The sequence below is a fragment of the Fringilla coelebs genome (assembly GCF_963513975.1).
Source record: "Fringilla coelebs genome assembly, chromosome: 3".
NCBI classification, from domain to species: Eukaryota; Metazoa; Chordata; class Aves; order Passeriformes; family Fringillidae; genus Fringilla; species Fringilla coelebs.
This window is the reverse complement of record NC_140030.1, coordinates 71,820,525-71,839,380: the sequence shown is the minus strand read 5'-3', so window position 1 is coordinate 71,839,380 and position 18,856 is coordinate 71,820,525. Positions and strand designations below refer to the sequence as shown.

Sequence of the window (18,856 nt, the reverse complement as noted above, 5' to 3'; positions counted from 1 at the left end):
TTAATAATTTTTTGTTTGTTAATTAGTGATACTTTTCAATGTGGAGAGGATCCCATTTTATGAGTGGTGAATGTCTACCATGACTGACTTCAGTCATAGATCCTCCCTCTTCCCCAAGTGTAGGTTCTTGGCTTTTTGACCTGGAAGCCTATACAATTTTTCATGAAGATACTGATCCTAATGTATGTTTGCATTAATGAAGGGAAGATGGATAAAATGACCTTAGGTGTTTTTTTTTAATATTTTTCCATTTCCTTTGCAAAAATGCTTTGACTATGACATAATATTTTTTATAACAGCTCCACTGTGCTTCATAAAGATTGTTCAGCCACTGACCTCATCCTAGAATTTTCAGAGGGAGTTTGAAAATAAGATCCAAGATCAACAATATGAGGATGTATTTGCAGTGTGCTGTGGCTGTTGAGGAGTTAAATTTGGGCACTCTGTCAACCTAAAGGACAGTGGTTTCATCATTCCCTTCAAATAACAAGGAAAGCATGCAGCAGAATATAGTAGTGTTAGGTGAGAGGCAGTCTGAAAACTAGGGACTGAGTTTGAGAAATTGATAAAAAATATCCCTTTACGCAGAGGACTATTTCCAGTAATTTTATGGGATTTTTCCCAGTCTTACTGAGAAAAATAACTGTAAACTCTTCAAAGTGCTTCTCTTTGCCCTTCAGCATCACCTGTGCCTTGCCCAGCTCTGCCCTGCTGTTGCCGTCTCTGTGAGCTGATTTCATGCAAACCTCAACCCATCTTAGCTGTGAAGATATGACTGTGAGGGGAGGGAGGGATAGCAAAGCTGTTTGTCACCTCTGGGTCCGTGGCATTGAGCTTTTGCTCTCTTACCAGGTGCTCTTGGTGGCTGCATGTAAGTGAATACCTGTGGTGAAAAACAGCTGCTCCCTTCTGAACTTGGCAAGAAAAGTGTTGGGAGGTGGATGTATCTTTTCCTACCGCTACTGTTTTCCAATGCATCCCTGAAGACAAGATTTGAAACCAGTTTGTGCAATTACAGAGGCTTTGTCGTCTGTTTTGAGTGGGATTGTCATCAACAGTAGTCATGGGTGTAGAGCAGTCAAGGTAGATGAGGATGGATGCCCGACACCATCTGCCTGCTGTCCAGCAGTGCTGCTAAGTCCTCCTCTTCTGTCTTTGGATGATGCTTTGCACAAAGCTCTGGCTGGCCAGTTAGATGGAAGCAATGATAATTAAACCACTAGAAAATAAAGCATTGCCATCTGCATAGCAGGAGTATGAAGCCATAGGATAACTCTATTTTGCATACAGCTGGGACAGTCTTTCCTAGTAGCGTTTGAAAGTTTTCATTAATTAATGTACTTGCTGCTGGGAGTGTATTGTGCTAGTCTGGGGAGACAACACACAGCCCAGCAATTCTGTGTTCTGTCAGCAGCAGTGCAGGGTTTTTGTAGCTAGCAGGGTCCAGCCAGGGAGGATCTGCAGACCTTGCCCTTTCTCTCTTGCTCTTTTTGATCCAGAACAGGATTTGGCTCCTGAACCTGTGTGACTCTGCAACTGCAGCAGGTCATATGGTGCCCTCGGATGTTTCAGAGGAACTCCGTAAGCACGTGGCTATTGACATCGGTATTTGGCCAACACTCTCTTTTTTCCAGGCGTGTCTTCCTGGTCACAAAAGCTGAATTTCAAGGTACATTCCTACATGATGACAATATATCATCTCTCCCAATTGTACCTCTTCTAAAAGGTTATTTCTTTGCCCTGTTTTTTGATCAACACATATGCTTAATTCCTGTTTGGTCAGTAGTACACAGGATGATTTACATCCCCAAATTCCCTTGACGATGAAAGTCTAAATCTCTCATGCTTTCAGAGAGAGAAGTATGTTTTAAACTGTTTTATATCAGAGAACAGAGGTGAATAAAAATGATAGGAGAATTGTGAATTCTTTCTCTGTGCTTCTTTGCACTGTGGTCAGAGAATGTAATAAGCAATAAGAGATCAGGCTCATTATTCTAATTGCTTTGAAATAAGAACACATTCTTCTCTTGGTATAAATAGCCATTGCTGCTATTGCAGCAGGGTGGATTTGTGGCAGCTGAGAATGTGGCCTCAATGCAAATGCTGTGCTTTCTTCCTGTGGCATACTTTTAGAAACAAATGTATTCTCTTGGATTAGAACTGGTTGTGACTTGAATGACTTCCGTTTTAGAGGAGGTCGCTGGAAGTCAGATGCTTTGTGGGGTTCAAGCTCAAGAAATTATTGAGGCCTTTGTAGGAGCTGAGCTGAACAGAGCTTAGATGGATATGTAGATACTGAGATGCATGTTTTTCAAAATTGGGGCCTAATTCACGCCTCTCCTTTAAATCTAATTTGGGATCAAATATTAAATAGTGCAGAAAAAATATCTCATTCCAGCAATTCCTATCCAGCCAAAATTAATGACATTGTGGGGCTTTGCTGTTATTGCAAGAGCCAAAGGCAAGCAGGATATAGACTGAATTATCAGAGATACCAGCAAACTTGAGGATGTTTTACCAGATTATGAATAAGGTGAATGATAAACTAGGGTTGAGAAGCTGACTTCATGTGAACTGCTGAATAAGAAGAATTCCCTGGTAGCTTTCTCCTCATCTATCAAAGTTAAGTTTTATAGTCTTAGAATAGATTATTTGTAATAGATGTTTCAGTGGGGGTAAAGGCAGAGGACCATTTCTTTTCTTAAAGAGAAATAAATAGCCCTGAAAGCAGGTAGTAAATTTTTTACATTATAGATTGGGTAATATAGTAAAAATAAACTGCAAAGTAAATATAGGGACACAGTTGAATTATAAATGCTCTCAACAAGATGCCTTCCTTCTTCCCTTGTAAATTACTGAATTTCCTGCATTCAGCATGTTCATCCCATTCCTGCATCCACCCTGTGTTAAGAATCAAAGTGAAAACCATCAGCTGCAGCAGTCTATCATTTTGTGTTTCCAGTGGAGATAATTTAAGTATAACACAGTGACATTGAATATTGGTAAAAAGATGACAGCCTGTGATTAAAGTTCTGCACCAGGTAAAATAAATGGCTGGAGGATTGAAGACAAAATGACAGAAGTATTGTTTGATATTGTGTGGTATCTTGTTTTTTAATAACACTAATCAAATGTCTATTGATGGTTTTAAGCACTAGCTGTATCGTTTTTAACAGGCCTTTTGGGAAAGAAAAAACAGACACACAATATATCCATTTCACATAAAATCCAAGGTGGTAGTTCTGTCCTGAAGTTGCTGTATCAGGGTAGGGTTTTTTTAGAAAATATGTCAATTTTTAGCAGACTGGTTTTAGATTTCAGTGTTAATCTTTCAGTATTCTCGATGCAGTAGTTTTACTGAATGGAAAAAATTGTGGATAATGAGTGTAGTTGATAAACCTAATTTTTTAAAACACATTTGGCAGAAAACATTGCCAGATTTTTTTTTATTAATTTATTTTTTTTTACTGAGATTACTGTGAGGGACCGTGTATTTTTACATGAATATTATTTCTTATTTGTTGCTATTAGCTTCTTTCTATGAAAAATTCTGCACGGAAAGGGATTCTTAAAGCAATATGAAAGCAGTTCAAGTTTATAGCTTTTGTGAGGTCTGAGAAAATTCCTTAGAAATCTTAGAATCCATCCTAATAGTACATTTACCCTTTTTTCTTAATTATGCATTTTATAGAATTGGTGGTATAGCCTCATTATGCATATATCCAAAATGTCTTTGTCTAAAGACACTACCTGGAGCTACCCCAAGTAATGGAGTGGCAGCGTTACCTTCTAGATAACAGGACAAAGAGAGGGAGAAAATAGGGGCAGTGAAGAGCAGGATTAAGTTTTTTAACTGGAAGGAGTGTGAAGACCTGTTGTTCCTGCTCCCAGACCCGCAGAAGTGCCCTGTTCCTGGAGTGGAAGTGCAGATAAGGGCAAGCAGAGACATGAAGGAAGCAAGAAGCATGCAACAGCAGCAGCTGTCTGAAGAAGGCTGTGCAGGGTCTGAGTGGTTGCCTTCCAGCATGGCATTTTTCCCTCCAACATAGTGTTACATTTCAGTTCCATTCTCTAAGTGTTTTTTGTACTCAGCATGGGGCATCTCCAGTGTTAAATATCTCAGATGAGAAGGTGTCTGAATGTATTTGGGGTTCTCCACCAGGACTCATCTGATATTTGTGAACACGGAGGGAATTGAACAGTTGCTCTTCATTTTTGCTCACCGAGCAAAGAAGTGAGAGCTCCTAATCCCAACACAGTTTAAGACTGTGGTGGGTGTTCCATGGCAGTATTGTAGAGGCTAGATCACTCAACAAGGACACAGGATATCTGGCTCCAGGTACTCTGTCTACTGCACCTCCAGATTTACTGTCCTGAGGAGATGTGGGTGCCATAGACAGCCCATTAAGGGCTGCTTTGGAGGCTCTGCTCACCTTTTCCCTCAAATCTGTCCCTTCCTGCATATTTGCCTGACTCCTGGGATGCTGTAGAAAGCAGAGCCACTGCCAGCACCCATCCTTGAGCTGCATGAAAGTGATGTCCACACCTCTGTGCTGCACTATGTCCTGTCTGGGTGCAGTGGATGTCTTTTGGATAGGACTGATGTGCAGAGAACCTGACTGTGGCTGTAAAGTGTAGATACTAGAAATGTCAGCCCAGAGCAAATTTTTCAGGTGTTGAAGATGTAAAAGTCTGAAAGTTAGATGGGGATTGTGAGGATTGCTTTCTTGGGCTTCTGTGGTTCTGGTCCAGAATATCCTCTAGTGAGTGAAACATCACATTTAAAGAGGGAGAGCTAATTGCTGGTTTGTAGATATTATTTTATTTTTTATAAAGGAGAGAGCAAGGTTGGAGAAGCACGTTGCTGTTGTTTGTGCCAGGGAAAAGTGCTACCAGATTCAAACTTTGCCTAGGAGTTTTAGCTAGTCTCCAAGGTAGAGAAGGTTGTTATCTGACAAGGGAATATGTGGAGTCTCCTGGGAGTGAGTCTTGTTTTCACATGGAAAAATGTGACAATAGTGCTGAGCAGCAAGCAAGTGTTATCAGTGAGCTTTAAAATAAGGGAGTAGAAATTAAGTCTTCCACACTGGGAGACAACCACATGATTGGAACCATATGTAGTCATTTCATGAGATTTTTGGCTCCTGAGGAGAATGGGGAAGAGACACGCAATGCAAGGAATTGAATTGTGAAATTGAGGTTATGTTGAAGGCATTTATAGGATTAGGGAGACTTGCAAGAAGGGGAGGATAAAAGAGTTTTGATTTCAGATGTTTAGGGAAGGTGACTTTCTAGTGTGCAGGCCAAGGGGAAACAAAAGTTTTGCTGTTTGGGCAGACTCCACATTTCCTTTGTAGTTTCTCCCTTATCAGTCTGCTGTTGCACACCAGTCAGGTGGGGAAAACAGGATTATGTGCCTCCTTCCCCCTGGAGCCTCATATGAGTCACAGGTTGGCTGTTGGCATCTTAAAATGTAACAGCCAAGGTTAAAGAACAAGAACTGATCAGGCTGGAAACTTCTTTTTAAAAGTTTTTTTTTAATGAAAAAGAGAAGTAAAGCATCTCTCTGGAGTAGATTCCTAAATCTAAGAATTATATAGAGAAATATATTTAAGGATATCTAAGAGATATTCTTAAATATAAGATGATATTAATGCATGACTGTGAATTAATATGGTGAATCAAATAAAAAGGTGAGGCTCTGCTAAGAGTGAAACAATAATAGAGCCTTTTATACTCAAAGTATCATTAGAAGATACTTTATTTTGCTTGCCTCCTTTGTTCACTTCACGGCTGTTGCCTTCAGAAAAAGAAAAAAAGTCATAGCTAAATGTTGAGTGAGAAGAGCTCATTCCTCCCCTGTGATGCAAAATATAAATAGAAGCAAGTGACCAAAATATAGAGAAACTTTCCCTAGTTTGTACAATAGTTCAATAAAGAATGGGGATATTGAACAAAGTCTTTTGATTCACAGTGCCATTTTATGCAAGCCTCAGAAGTTTCCAATCATTTTAATTGTCATAATGAAAATCCCTGTTGTTTCTGCCCGACTATTTTTGTTGCATTTTGTTAGCTTTTTTTTTGTGAGAGAAAACTGCTTTTAGGGTCAGTGAATGCAGAGTGAAAATATGTGCCAGGCACTGTGAGAAGGTAAGTACGTGGTTTTCTGAAAATGTACCTTAATGTGGCTCACCTATTAAAAAGAGGTCATCTAGAATATCTCTTCTTAGTGATGGTTTACCTTCCCTCCTAAGTTACATTTTGATTATGTCATTTCTCAATAGTTGTCTTATTGTGTAACCTTCTAGCTTCAGTCTCACTCTCTTGGCTTTCAGTGTGAGGGTTCTTACAGGTATTTCCCTTGAAATAAGCAACATCATGGTGTTGACCTCAGGGTGTTATAAACCACTTGTAACAAGGCACATTCCTGAAAACTATAGATGATGAGATTTAGAAGCAGTGACATCTTCCTGTGTTAATTCCAATATGCTTTTGAGGAGGTTTTGCAGAACTTTGTTTTGGTTTGGTGGTTTGGTTTTGTTTGGGGTTTTTTTTGGTTTTTTTTTTTTTGTTGTTGTTGTTGGTGGTGGTGGTGGTTTTTTTGTTGTTTTTTTTTTGTGGTTTTTTTGTTGTTTTTTAATAGAGTTTAATATAAAATCTTTTTACTATTTTTACACAGGCATGTTTTCATTTAGACTACAATGTTCAGGAACTGAATGTGCCTTTTGTATGTATGCAGAGCGCTCAATAAAGAAAAGTCATGTTCTTGTAGTTCCAGTTAGCGCTATAAATAGCTTTAGAATAATGTTGTGCTGAGAGCCATAGAGAGCCCACATAGATAGCTCCCAGAATCTCGTCAAAAGGCAGAAGGGCAATGTTCTTTGGAGCTCAAGAGAGACAACCCTTGCTGGTTATGTCTCTTGACATGAATTTCACCCAACATCACAAGTAGAGGGGAGATATCCTCTAGTTTCCTTTTACCCTTTTACCCTGGTTGTGTTTCCTATAAAACTGCTTGAGCCTTAGTAAAGGCAACTGCAATTACAGTGTCAATTGCCACTTTATGAAGAGAAGTCAAGGATAAGCCTCTGTGTTCCACATCCATTTCCTCCTGCCTGTAAACAGCCCTGTTTCTCTGACAGCTCTTTCATCATCATCAACTGGACCTAATGCAGAATTCTGTCTGCTGCGTCCTTTTGTGTTGCTGTGGATGTCTCAGCCATTCTTCAAGTCAGCTTAGGCCTGCTCTTATAGATTCTTTCTGCACAGTATCCTTGAGGTAAAACCTGTCCCAGCTATCCATGCAGCTAAAAAATTACTCATGTGGAGTCCTGCATCTCACTTACTTCACCATCAATTTCCCTGGCTGTGACTTGACAAAAGCAGTCTTGATCTACTCTCATTCATTTAAAATGAGTGCTTCTGTCTTTTTTTCCATTTCACTTTGTTTTTCCTTCATTGACTCCTTCTGTTCTGTCTCATCAAGACTAACTACTAGCTTCCAGTGTCAGGGCTACTCAGAGTCTTTAACTCCCTACTCAGTATTTGTCTTTTTTTTAATATGAGAAGACAGACTTTCCTCAGTAGATGTTAAACCACATTAGTGTCAATCACTTGCCCCTTGTATTCTCATACTAGCATCTCTTACCTTACACGATTCCTCCTCCAAGGGATGGAGATCTTGGGTATCTATGGCATGTTTCATTGCCCTCCCACAAATCCTTAAAATGCTCATTCACTGTGGTGCCTCAGTGTTCTTGGCACCACTTAGATTAATTAGTTACTCGTGTAACTAATTAAATTGTAGTGCTGTAACTAACATGCCGTGTCCAGTCCGCTGTGTTTCTTTGAACATCCTCATCTGTATCCTGGCTCTTGCTGATTGTTTGAGAGAGAAGAGTTGCTTTGAGGAAAAGGCCATCATTCTAATGTGTTTGGTGTTTGTACAAAGCCTGGCACTCTGGCTCTTGGCAGTCAGAATCAGCAGGTGATTAAGGTATGCTTTGTGTCACTGAGTCTGTATAAATGGTTGATGGATTGTGATTTGTTGTGGATTCCAGCAGATTGTTCCAGACACCTTCATTGAACTTGCCACATATGCCGCTTTGATAGTAATATACAGGCAGGCATATAACACCTAGAGGTGTTGATACATCATGAAATATTTATAAGTATAGGAATAATGTAAAATCTCATCCAGACTCGATCCATCATTTTGAAATGTTTCATACCTGAAAAAATCTCACTGTGTTGTGTACAGCCACCCATGGAGGCTTCATGGACACTGCAAATGCACTTTTAGTGTGGATGGAAAATGAATAAACCAAACTCTGAAATTCAATTTATTTTAATTTTTAACACCAGATGTAAAAGCTAAAGTTTTTTGCAAGCTGCAGACAATGTAATTGTTAATAATAATTTTAAATGTGTCTCTGTGTTAGCTATTTGCAGCTTTAAAGTAATTTTCATTCCAAAAGTGTGTTTGAAAAATGCTTCAAGGCACTGAATTCCAAAATACAGACTAAAAGGTGGAGCCTTGATATGCTGGGCTTAGATCTGTTCAGAGTATGTAAGTGTACATGCATTCACTGATTTTGGTTGAAAAATTCAGCATAACATCTTAGCATCTTAGTTCAAGTTGTATCAGAGTTTTACAAATACCATGATAAAACAATGATGGCCTTCAAATAAAAGCCATCTGTTAGCAGTAGATTCAGTAACTGCTGATTACTAAAATGCATTTAAAACTTAGACACAGACAAAACCACATTGACCAATGCGCTGAGTCAGGGCCAAATAACAGCAGCCCAGGCACCATTATGCTGTACTGTTAGACATGCTGTTCATCTTCCCCACTGTGAAATCCTGCGTACGTCACCATCTCTGCCCTAATTTTGTCAATAAAGCTCTTCGTTAAATTAAATAGCCAAAACAAGTTATCCTTTAGAAATTATGATTTAGCTCTCTAGAGTGTTTTTTTTTTTTTTAGCCTTTAATAAGAAGCTATATATAGATGCAAACAAACATTTTCAAAAAGCAAGTAAATGGGCTTATATATGTCTGCAGGAAAATGTTTTGACTGTGTAACTATGATAATGTGATTGACAAGTAGGGAAACAGCAGGGGTTATTTTATTTTTCTGGCTTGGTAAGTGAAATGCTACCTGGATGGAACACAGACATGTAATCCAGTGAAGCATTTTTCCCTTTCTAATTAGTGATACTTTGAACTCCTTGGGGGAGACCAATTTGTGGACCCCTTGCTGCATTATGCCTTCAATAAACACATATACTGACTCTTAAGCACAAATCAAATAGCTCAGCTTCTGAAGCCTGATTTTGCTTTCAATCTCAGTATATTGCTGTGTGATTTTTACAGCTTGGCATCTTGTAGAATTTGTGGAGTTAAAAACATACTTGTGTTAGTTTAATGAACTCATTGTGAGAAGTGCGGCTTCTTTTTCCATTGTTTGGCATAAAAGATAAGCTGGTATTTAGTCAGAAAAGTCAAAATCAATTGGTTATTTTTCTTCTTTTAAGTCACTTATAATTTCTCACAATATAGTATTTATATAGTAAATTGTATAATTTGAAAAAGAACAGTGAAAAAAATATTGCAGTTATTAGCACTGAAATCTGTCTGGAAGTGTGTATTGCCATAGGGCTTCTCAGTCCCATCCCAGGCTCTACCACTGATATTTTAGCAAGCAACCTACTCATTTGGTTCCTTAGAGACAACATGTATTAAATGGAGATGTGACCACATCACTTACAAACAGTATGATGTTGGTATTCAGTTCTCAAAACCTATCTACACTTAGAATTCCCATTTTTTTGAGATGGAAATAACTTCTGGATGGATCTCAGGAGCATTATTTGTAATGTACATGTTTGAGAGATGATTAATGGATGAAAAGTTTATAGAGGCTTTGTATTTTGAATTCTGTTTTTGTTTTGGTGGTGTAACAAAGCAGAAGGAAACCAAAGCACATTAATAAGAGATAATGACAACACTCAAAGACTCAAAAAAGGGAGACCATTGTGGTTTAGTCTAATCTGATTCACCAGTGCTGAAGTAAGTACATTTTAGTCTAATAAGAAATTTAGTGTACCTATTTTCCAAAACTTAGACCTGATTTAATGCAGTAAGTAGTGTGATGTTCACACATGATCTTCTATGTCAAATTCAGGAAAGCCAAGTGGCTGCAGGATGACAGGCCTTTGTATCTGATATTGTGAAGGAAGCCCTGGTTATGATGGCAAGGCTGTGTCTGAAGGACAGAAGGAAGTCTCATGTAGCCAGTGTTTGCTGTACAGTTGGATGCAACATCTTAACCCAAGGAGGTTTTTCCATCACCCACTTTGTAATAGGGCAATAATTTTGCTGCTTTTCAGTTTGATACAGCAATGTTATCTCTGTGGGAGCATTTGAGGTGCTGCTAGGTTTTTTGGTTGTTTTTACTTTTCTGTCTATAATAAGCAGTTACTGAGAGTGTTACTTGAAATAGCAACTATTCTCCCTGAACTGCAGTTTTATTTTCTTTTGGCTTTTATTTCAGCTGCGGGAGCCAGCTGCTCCAAAGAGTGTGGGAAGCTGACTTGGAGGCCTGTCAGCTGCTGATCCGAGGGTTTCAGCTGAAAGAAAGCAGTTGCTGTGGTTTTGAGGAAGAAGAGAACCAAATGGACGAGATGGAGATGACTGCTGATGCCCCACCTGATTCCGAGAAAAGAAAAGAAGGTCACTTTCTAAAGGGCACAGAGTGGGGTGCTGTTTCCTGCCCCAAACACAGGGAGCTGAAAGAGGTATCTGAAATACTCTGCAGCTGTATTTCAAGGGATGCTGCTGGTTTTCCTGTTGAGAGGAGGAGTTGAATCTTTGTGATGGGTCATCAGGGCAGGTTAAGTATGAACTTAACATCTGGCTTTCAATCTGGGACATGAATAAAATAGCTTATTAGCTTCTCAGGAGTCCCTCAACCTTCTTCCCTTTTACCATCAATCTTTTTAAAATGAAGAAATTATTCAGGCAATAAATACAGAATGTCCATCAGGATTCAAAGGAAAAACTATTTAAGTATTTAGGCAAAATTATCAGTTGTTCCTCATCTCACCCATGAGTTTCATTCTGAGTTGGTCCTGCTGACTTGTTAGCCTGGGTCATTGTTGGCTGACATGGAGAGAGAGTTACTTTTCCTCCCTTAGGGAAATGGTCAAAGGCTTCTGAGCTAATAGATGCTAATAGGCTTACAGCATCCAATGATTATTAAAAGGAGGAAAAAATAATGAAGCTTAGAAGGTTTGACAAATTTCTTTTATGTTTTCATGTTTTGATCTGGAATGCTATCCCTGCTTGAAAAATCAACCATTATATAATAGTCTTTTAACTGTACTGCCTATGTCAACAAGCTGTTAAAAAATCTTCATCACCCAACAGCACCACTGAGACAAAAAGACCCTCCAATAGCAGTTGTTAGTTTTATTAGCATGGAATTAAGTTGAAAAAATTTAAATTATGCTAAATTGCATCTGATGTTAAAAGCCATTGAAGTGTGCGTTGCTCTGAAATCTGATGCCTAATTTTACATTTATACTGGCTGAGTTTTAGTGAAAAGCAGACCTGTACATGACTGTAAAGTCTCCTCTTGTTAGTAAAATTCTGGTTTTATATTGGGCTTGCAATCTTTTCCCAGGGCAAATGGTTTACAGACCGGCTTCACGGAGAGAACTTTTTTATTAGAAATGGTCAGCCTGGCTTTGATTCCACCCCCTCACTGCCTTACCATATTTTTTATGAGTCTACTGAAATAATATGAAGAGTTTCGTTGGTTATGGAAAGCTGTGCTCCTCTTTCAGAAGTGCTTAGAGGCTCTGGAGTGTTTAGGATTTTGTGGGTGTTTCTGTAGCACTCCTGATATTTGTGTTATAGATTATCACCTCTTTCACCCCTGCAAGCCCAGATTGTTTCCCTGGAAATCAACCTTGCTGTCCAAGAATGGCAGCTGGGCTGCTGAAGTGAGATGGCTTCTGGTTGTGGAGATATCTGTAGGACTTGAGGGATGGTTCCCCACATCTTGAATGGAAGAGGAAACTGTTTTTGCAGTGACAGGCAGTATCTAAACTTTTAGAGAAGAGCCATCACAGATTATTCCCTGACATCTCTTGGTAGTTCATCACAAGGCGGAATATAAAAGCAAATGAAAAAACCTGACACAAATCATGCTAGCTTCTGATTTTGAACACGTCGAAGTGCAAGAAAAAATTTGCCTTGATTTGTAAATGGACTTGAAAAACAAACCATTTCTGAAGAATTTGTGCTCTATTATATGGTAGTGACTTTTTATTTAAAATAATTCAATATTTGTGGCAAAAAAGGAATAGTGATGTGGTGCTTAGTCTCTCAATTTAGCCATTTATGACTTCTGTGTAAAAACTGATTCCTTGCCATTAGCAGGAGACATTTTCATAGCCATTTATCAGCAAGTGAGGATACCTAATGGAAAAGCATGTATTTGTCAAAATACGTGGTTTCATATTATTTAACAAGGCTGTGTGAGAGGGGTAGCTTGCTGTGGTTGCCATGTTTCTGGAATAACTGTTCTGTTCAACTGTGTCACAACCTCTGTTTCCCCTCAGGGAATTTCTAGAGAGCACCATTGGCCACTGAAGCAGAAGGAAAGAGTGGTGTTCTTTGTACTTAGAGATTACTGAATTAATTACTTCAAGACAATATATGAAAGGCTGATAATAACATATGTGCATATATGCCTTGGAAAGTACATTACATCCCCAGGTGATTGATTTACTTTACAGTGGAATTCTATAAATGAAGCTCTCCAGTTATTTATTGTGTCATGTAGAACTAAGCACCAGTGCCAGGTGAATATTGGTTTTGTTGATGTGTACTATAAATAGTTTTCTTGCATATTACTGTATCTTACTCAGTAGGTTTACTTTGAAAGCAAGAAAAACTAAGTAAGAAACATAACAATAATAATAAAGCAAAATAGATGAAAGAGCCCTTCTCTTAGATCCTCAGATACTGCTTTGCAGAGGGGCCATTTATCATTTTTAATTAAATAGCCTCGCTAAATCATAAAATATGACATGTTCTGGTATAAAAATATGTAAGGTATAAATTCTTTGAAAGTTTGTTATTTTACTATCATGTGAGCACAGGTTTATTAACTGTCAACAGTTATTTTATAGTTTTCATAACTGTGTTTTTTAAGGCACTGCTGATTTTTTTCCTACAGTTTTTATGTGGTAGACTGGCATCCCAAAATAATTCAGTATATCAGTCTTCCTTTATCACACTGACTGTTAACTAGGGATGAAATTCAGATGCATTGGCAGCTCAGCTTATTGAAACATCATTAGTGGTGTTTCAGTGAAAACTAAATAAAATGGGGCCAGCAAAAATCATCCTGTGAACCACTCTGAGTTACATAAATAAGATGTGCTTCTCTCAGTTGAAGATAACTCATTAGGTTCATTAGGCTAGCATTAGCAAAAGACTGGAGCAGAGCTACAGACAATATTGCTACCCTCAGTCATGTGGAATGTATTTGATTCTTGAATTCTCATATAAGTGTGTACTTTCCAGCTGGTGGCTGTGTTGGTGAAATTAAGGTGTCCCATCATTTCAGTTGTAGTTTGACTTTTTGTGACTATTTGGCTTGATTTTCTTCTAAGCCTCTGAAGAATTTTAGGTGGGTTTTAGTTTTCATCCCACATAGGTTTCATGCTTTTAAACTGAGTGACGTGGAAATTGCAATGATCATTACATAAATCATGGTTAGATGCAATCTGGGTGACTTCTAAAATGTACAGCACCACTTCATTTCTCTTCAGACATTAATGCCTGCTTCTTCCACTCCTTAGAATATCTTGCTGTCATTTTTTGCTTCTTGATAATATATGTGTAAGCAAACACTTTCATAAAAACCTTTAAAAACTGCAAAACCACCAATGATCACTAATAAACTGAGAGATTTGTGTGTGCTGGAACCTCCCTAACAGCAAGTAACCTGATGAACATGGCTATGCGTGCACCTGCAGGCTTGAGTTCCTGACCTATCCTTTTTTCTTCTTCTGCTCTCTGGCATGCTGTGCAGTGCTCCCTCTTAATCACTATGAAGGAAAGAAACACCTACTAGATTTCAAGAAAATTGAGGTGATTAAAGTTACAAGGTAAAATCCAAAATTCAGTAGTTTTACCTTCTGTAAGTCAGCTTTTTTTGGTAGTTGTCCCATAAGAATTGTTTGTAGTCAATTTCTCACTTTTTCCTCACAGAGAAAGTAGAGAGCAGGGATAAGGATAAGGTCAGCTGTCTTTTTCCTCTTCTCTGCATACTTCAGTTTAGCCATCTGGGATGATATTTTGGGGTTGGTTGAAGATCACTCTGGTGTTTGGAAAATGTTCTATAATTGTAAAGCCTTCGTTAGGTTAAATTTTTAAAAGTTACTGAGGTCTAAGTGATACCAAATGGACCATCACAAAAAATAATATTTAATGTGGTCATAATATTTAATGTCTGCCATTAAAAAGAAGTTATCACAGAACGTGATACAACATTTTTCAGAATTTAGTGCTAGCAAGCACCAAGAAAGCCTTTGTGAGCAGGCTGTAACTGATTACTGTGCATTGGGATAGCCTGTGGTCCAGGAGGCAAACGTGTAATGTGTAAAGGACAAAGCCTTTTGAAAGCTAAATAAACTCTGCATTCATTTGAGCTTTAATTAAACGCTGTATTTGTGGAGCTTAGAAAATAATTTGGAAATTTAAAATTTAATCTTATTTTTAAATGTCAGCATGAAGCATTAGTGAAAGTCAGCCTTTGTGTGTTTCTTGTATTGATCCCAGCTAAAAAAGGATGTCAGTGGCAGGAGGCAGCTGCCTTGTACACAGTGGTCAGGTCCTCACTGCACAGCCACGTGTGGAGCTGTGCAGCCCAGTGCCTCTCAGCTGCATCTGGGGCTGGGGTGGAGTTCTGCTGGTAAAAATGCTGGCTCTTTAGGTAGAGATTGTAGCACCTCAGGAAGCTTAATGCTTATGTGTAATTTAGCAGTAAAAATACCATCAGAAAATTGATATTACAGGCAAGAGAAATTTAAACCATTTTTTCAGATTGATTGCTGAAAACAGTATGCAATAACAATTGTGATTTTATGGCAGATTAATGGTTTTGCACTTTGATGACGTGTGTCTATATATGTATGTGTGTATGTGTGCATACCAAAGCAGTATCCTATCTCAGTTTATTATCAACCACACTGCTACATGTGATTGGTATTAATGATTTCCCAATGGTGCTAGCATCAAATTTCTTTGCTCCTCAGCCAGTCAATGAAACATTGGCTAATTTCTTATAGACTTCACGGCTGAAGGAAATTTTGAAGGAAGAACTGACTATAGCATTTGTTACCAATAGGGAACATTGATTGGGCCTCTCATTCTTCTGCCCAAGATAATTTACAGGGTTTGTACCAAAAAAAAAAACCAAAAAACCAACCTGTAGACTCTTGAATGGTGTACAGATCTGCAAGAGCTTGATGGAAAAATTTGTTTCAATCTATAGTTAGTCCTTCAGTTTTAGAGGTAGTATTCCTTGTGGGTTTTCAGTGAGAAGCCAAAGCAGGCCGTAATAAAATGTATTCAAATATAGTTTTAAATACTGGGTGGCTGCCACTGCCCCATTTTAAATGCAATTTAAGTCTTTCATGCATGTGAAGAAAATTGATGCAATTTTTCAGCTTACATTAATTTTTATTGTGCTATATGGTTTTTATAAGTTCCATTAAAATCATACTGTTTATATAGCATGTATCTACTATATACTTAATAATTTATCTCTAACAGGTTATGGAAGACATTTCATTTGGAACAGAGGGTCATTTATCTGAGGTAAGTGTTTCCTAGGCAGTATAAAGTGGTGATATTGTACAGAATTTTCTTTATCTCAATTAGAATAAATGACACTTGTTTTTATAGTGCTGCCTTTGCTTAGAAATTGCACTTGTGTGAGCACTTGGAAAAGCAACCCAATCACAATTACAGTAGGCCCATTCCTTTTTTCTTCTTTTTTTCCATTGAAGATAATGACATAATTGCTGAGTATTTCAGGGAGTGTATAGTTAAAACCTGTGCTAATGTTTTTAACACATACCAACAACAGGATGAACACACTGGGGAAAAGAAGAACCAGTAATATTTAGCCAGCCCCAGTGTAGCACTGTCATGATGCTTAGGAATGGAACAAAATCATGATGCTTAACCTCGTTTTCTTGTGTGCCACTAAAAACACCTTTGAATTTGTTTTTGAAGTATGCAAGCATACTGCAGCAGAATACACAGTAATAGGGATTTTATCTAAACAAAAATAGTGGATGTTTGTAATTTGACACCATTTTCATAAATAACAAGATCTGTGAACCTAGTGCATGTATTTAAGAAAGCTAGTGTAATTGAGGAACATGAGATGCATAGCCTATGAGAAAAACCTGCCAACATACAAAAATCTGTCTTCCTACAAACTAAGAGTTTAGGTAATACATGTGTAAGGAGAGTTACCCTGGGTCTAAGAGCTGTACTGTTCCAGTCTGGTCCCTTTATATCAGTATGCCTTGGGTTGCAACTTACAGAGCAAGGAAATTCAGTACCCAAGCATGGAGTCCAGCCAGCAAATAAATTACATGGACAAGTAGCCCCCAGTTCACCTTCCATAACAGCATACATGCCTCCTGTCAAGTGCAACTGACAAGTGCTCCTAGCCAGGCAAATATTAGATAAATAAATATTAAATTGAGGATGACTATTGGGATGAGGCATTTCTTCAGATTCCCACCAGTGAATCCAAAGACTGTGGAGCAGCTGTAATGCTCCAGGAAAGATAATCTAACTGCAACACCAAGCTCAGATTGTTGACTTTGTGTTTAAGGAGACTGTGACATGAGGACACACCTAGGGTAGACTGCTTGGCTGTGTGTGAGTTCAGCATAAATAAAAACAGGGAGCCTTGAGAATGAAGGCGAACCTTGCAGAAAATGCAAATGGCCTTCCTGATCAGTGAACTTTGCTGTGAATTATAGATAAACTGTGGGGCTGCTTGTGTCCTGACATGAAATAGGGGCAGGTAAGCCTGTGGGATAAAGGCAGCACAAAGCCCTACTGCCTTCAGGGAAAAATACTGAGGGCCTCAGAGTTCACAGGTGTGCAGGGCTGCCACTGTAGAAGTGTGCACCAAGAGCTTTGTATCTTAAAGTCCTCAGAAGCAGAGAGACTTTCAAGGTTTTGGCAGAGGGGGACAAAAATGCATAAAGAGAATATAAAGCAACAATAGAAATAAGAGAAAAGGAAATGTGGTAGAAAGCCAGGCTCTACCACACTGCCACAGCTGGGCTGATGGTGACTTGTAGAGAGAGCTCTCCATAAAGCTCTGTGAAAGTGTCAGCAGCCTGTGCCATGTCAAGGTTTCACCTAAATGTACCTTTGGTGCTCTGGTCCCCTAATTCACTCTGGTCAGTCTCCTCACTCCCTGCAGGAGAGCACCCAGTTAGTCATTCCTGATTGTTGCATCTTAGTGACTTGGGAACAGAGATGGGAATGAACAACACTAGGAACCACCTATAAATGAAACCCAGCTCTACTGGCTCCTTGCACAGCAGGATGTGGACACAGGAAAACAGTTTGGTACCTTTGTTTCTTTTTCCAAGTCCTGACCCACTGTGAATTTTTATTGGTAAGTCAGTAAATAGCCTCATCCTCCCGCAGCAGGAGCTGGAATTGTCCCAGTGTAATTAAATGAGCCAGTGCAGTAGTGTGCTCTCATTTTAGAAAGTCTGCAATTAGGGAATATCTTCAGTCTAGTAGGGATGAGAATAGGAAGACTGCTGTCAGGCCACAGCAGGGTGCTGGAAGGCAGTGCAAAACTCTATTCCTGCAGAGATGCTTTTCCAGGGACACTCCTCTGTAGCTGTAATGGGAGATACACAAAGGGAAGAATTGCCAACGTCCCACTGTAATTCCGATGAATCATTTCACACTCCCGTGTGGAGAAGGGTTAGGGATCAGTGCAAGAAAAGGAGTGTGGGAAAAGCATGTTGTGGTGGGAAAGAGGTAGGTCACAGCTGGCTGGAAGGCTTTATGCCTAAATTGTTGCATATGAGAAAGTGGGGGAAGTGTGTTGTAGTGCTGAAGTCTCCTAAATATATATTAACCACACTGATGGAACAAGGGAGCAGCCTCTAAGTGGAAGGTGGTAAGAGCAAAAGTAATTGGGAAACAACATTGATCCCTCTTCTGAGAGAAGTTAGATAGCTACCTCCATGAAAGAAAAGCTCATCTAAACAAAATCAGGGAAGCAACAGGGGAGTTTCTGTGGGACAAACTCCGTAGGAGGAGGAATCAGCGGGTATTCTTTGGTACTGTACAGAAGACATCAGGTTTATAGTACAGCTCCATCTTCTTTTGGTGCAGAAAAGTGCAAACACAGTCACAGACTATGTCAGCAGTCTTTCGGTGGCTCAGAAGTTCTGACAAGGAAGGACAAAAGTGTTTGTAAGAATGAGTCTAGAAACATACTGCTCAGTTTAAGTGTGAAGCAGCAGGACCCCTGAGCACGCTAAGCTGCATTAAACAGAAGACATGTGAAATGGCAAGGGAGTCAGGGATAGGTTAGATGCAAGGGAAAGGTGAAAGAAAGCATGGAAGGTGAAAGGTTAAGCACCTTTCTAATAGGAAAGGTGAATGAGAAAATAAATGAAATCAGAAAATTTTTCTTCCTTATTCTCTGTGCTTTTGGTCTTTGTAAAGATTATAAACTGTGTCTAGTTGCGTAGTGCTCCTAGTATTCACAAAA

At 38.9% G+C, this 18,856-nt stretch overlaps 1 protein-coding gene across 2 annotated transcripts in view; it reads left to right on the top strand.

Annotated features, from left to right (window-relative positions):
* The window catches only part of DISC1 (DISC1 scaffold protein), a 187,224-nt gene that overhangs the window by 152,838 nt on the left and 15,530 nt on the right, over window positions 1–18,856 (top strand). For both annotated transcript variants that reach the window (XM_084203469.1, XM_084203468.1), the window contains 2 exons: window positions 10,559–10,802; window positions 15,859–15,903. In XM_084203469.1, coding sequence (XP_084059595.1) covers window positions 10,559–10,802; window positions 15,859–15,903 — 289 coding nt within the window. The remainder of the gene's footprint in view (window positions 1–10,558; window positions 10,803–15,858; window positions 15,904–18,856) is intronic.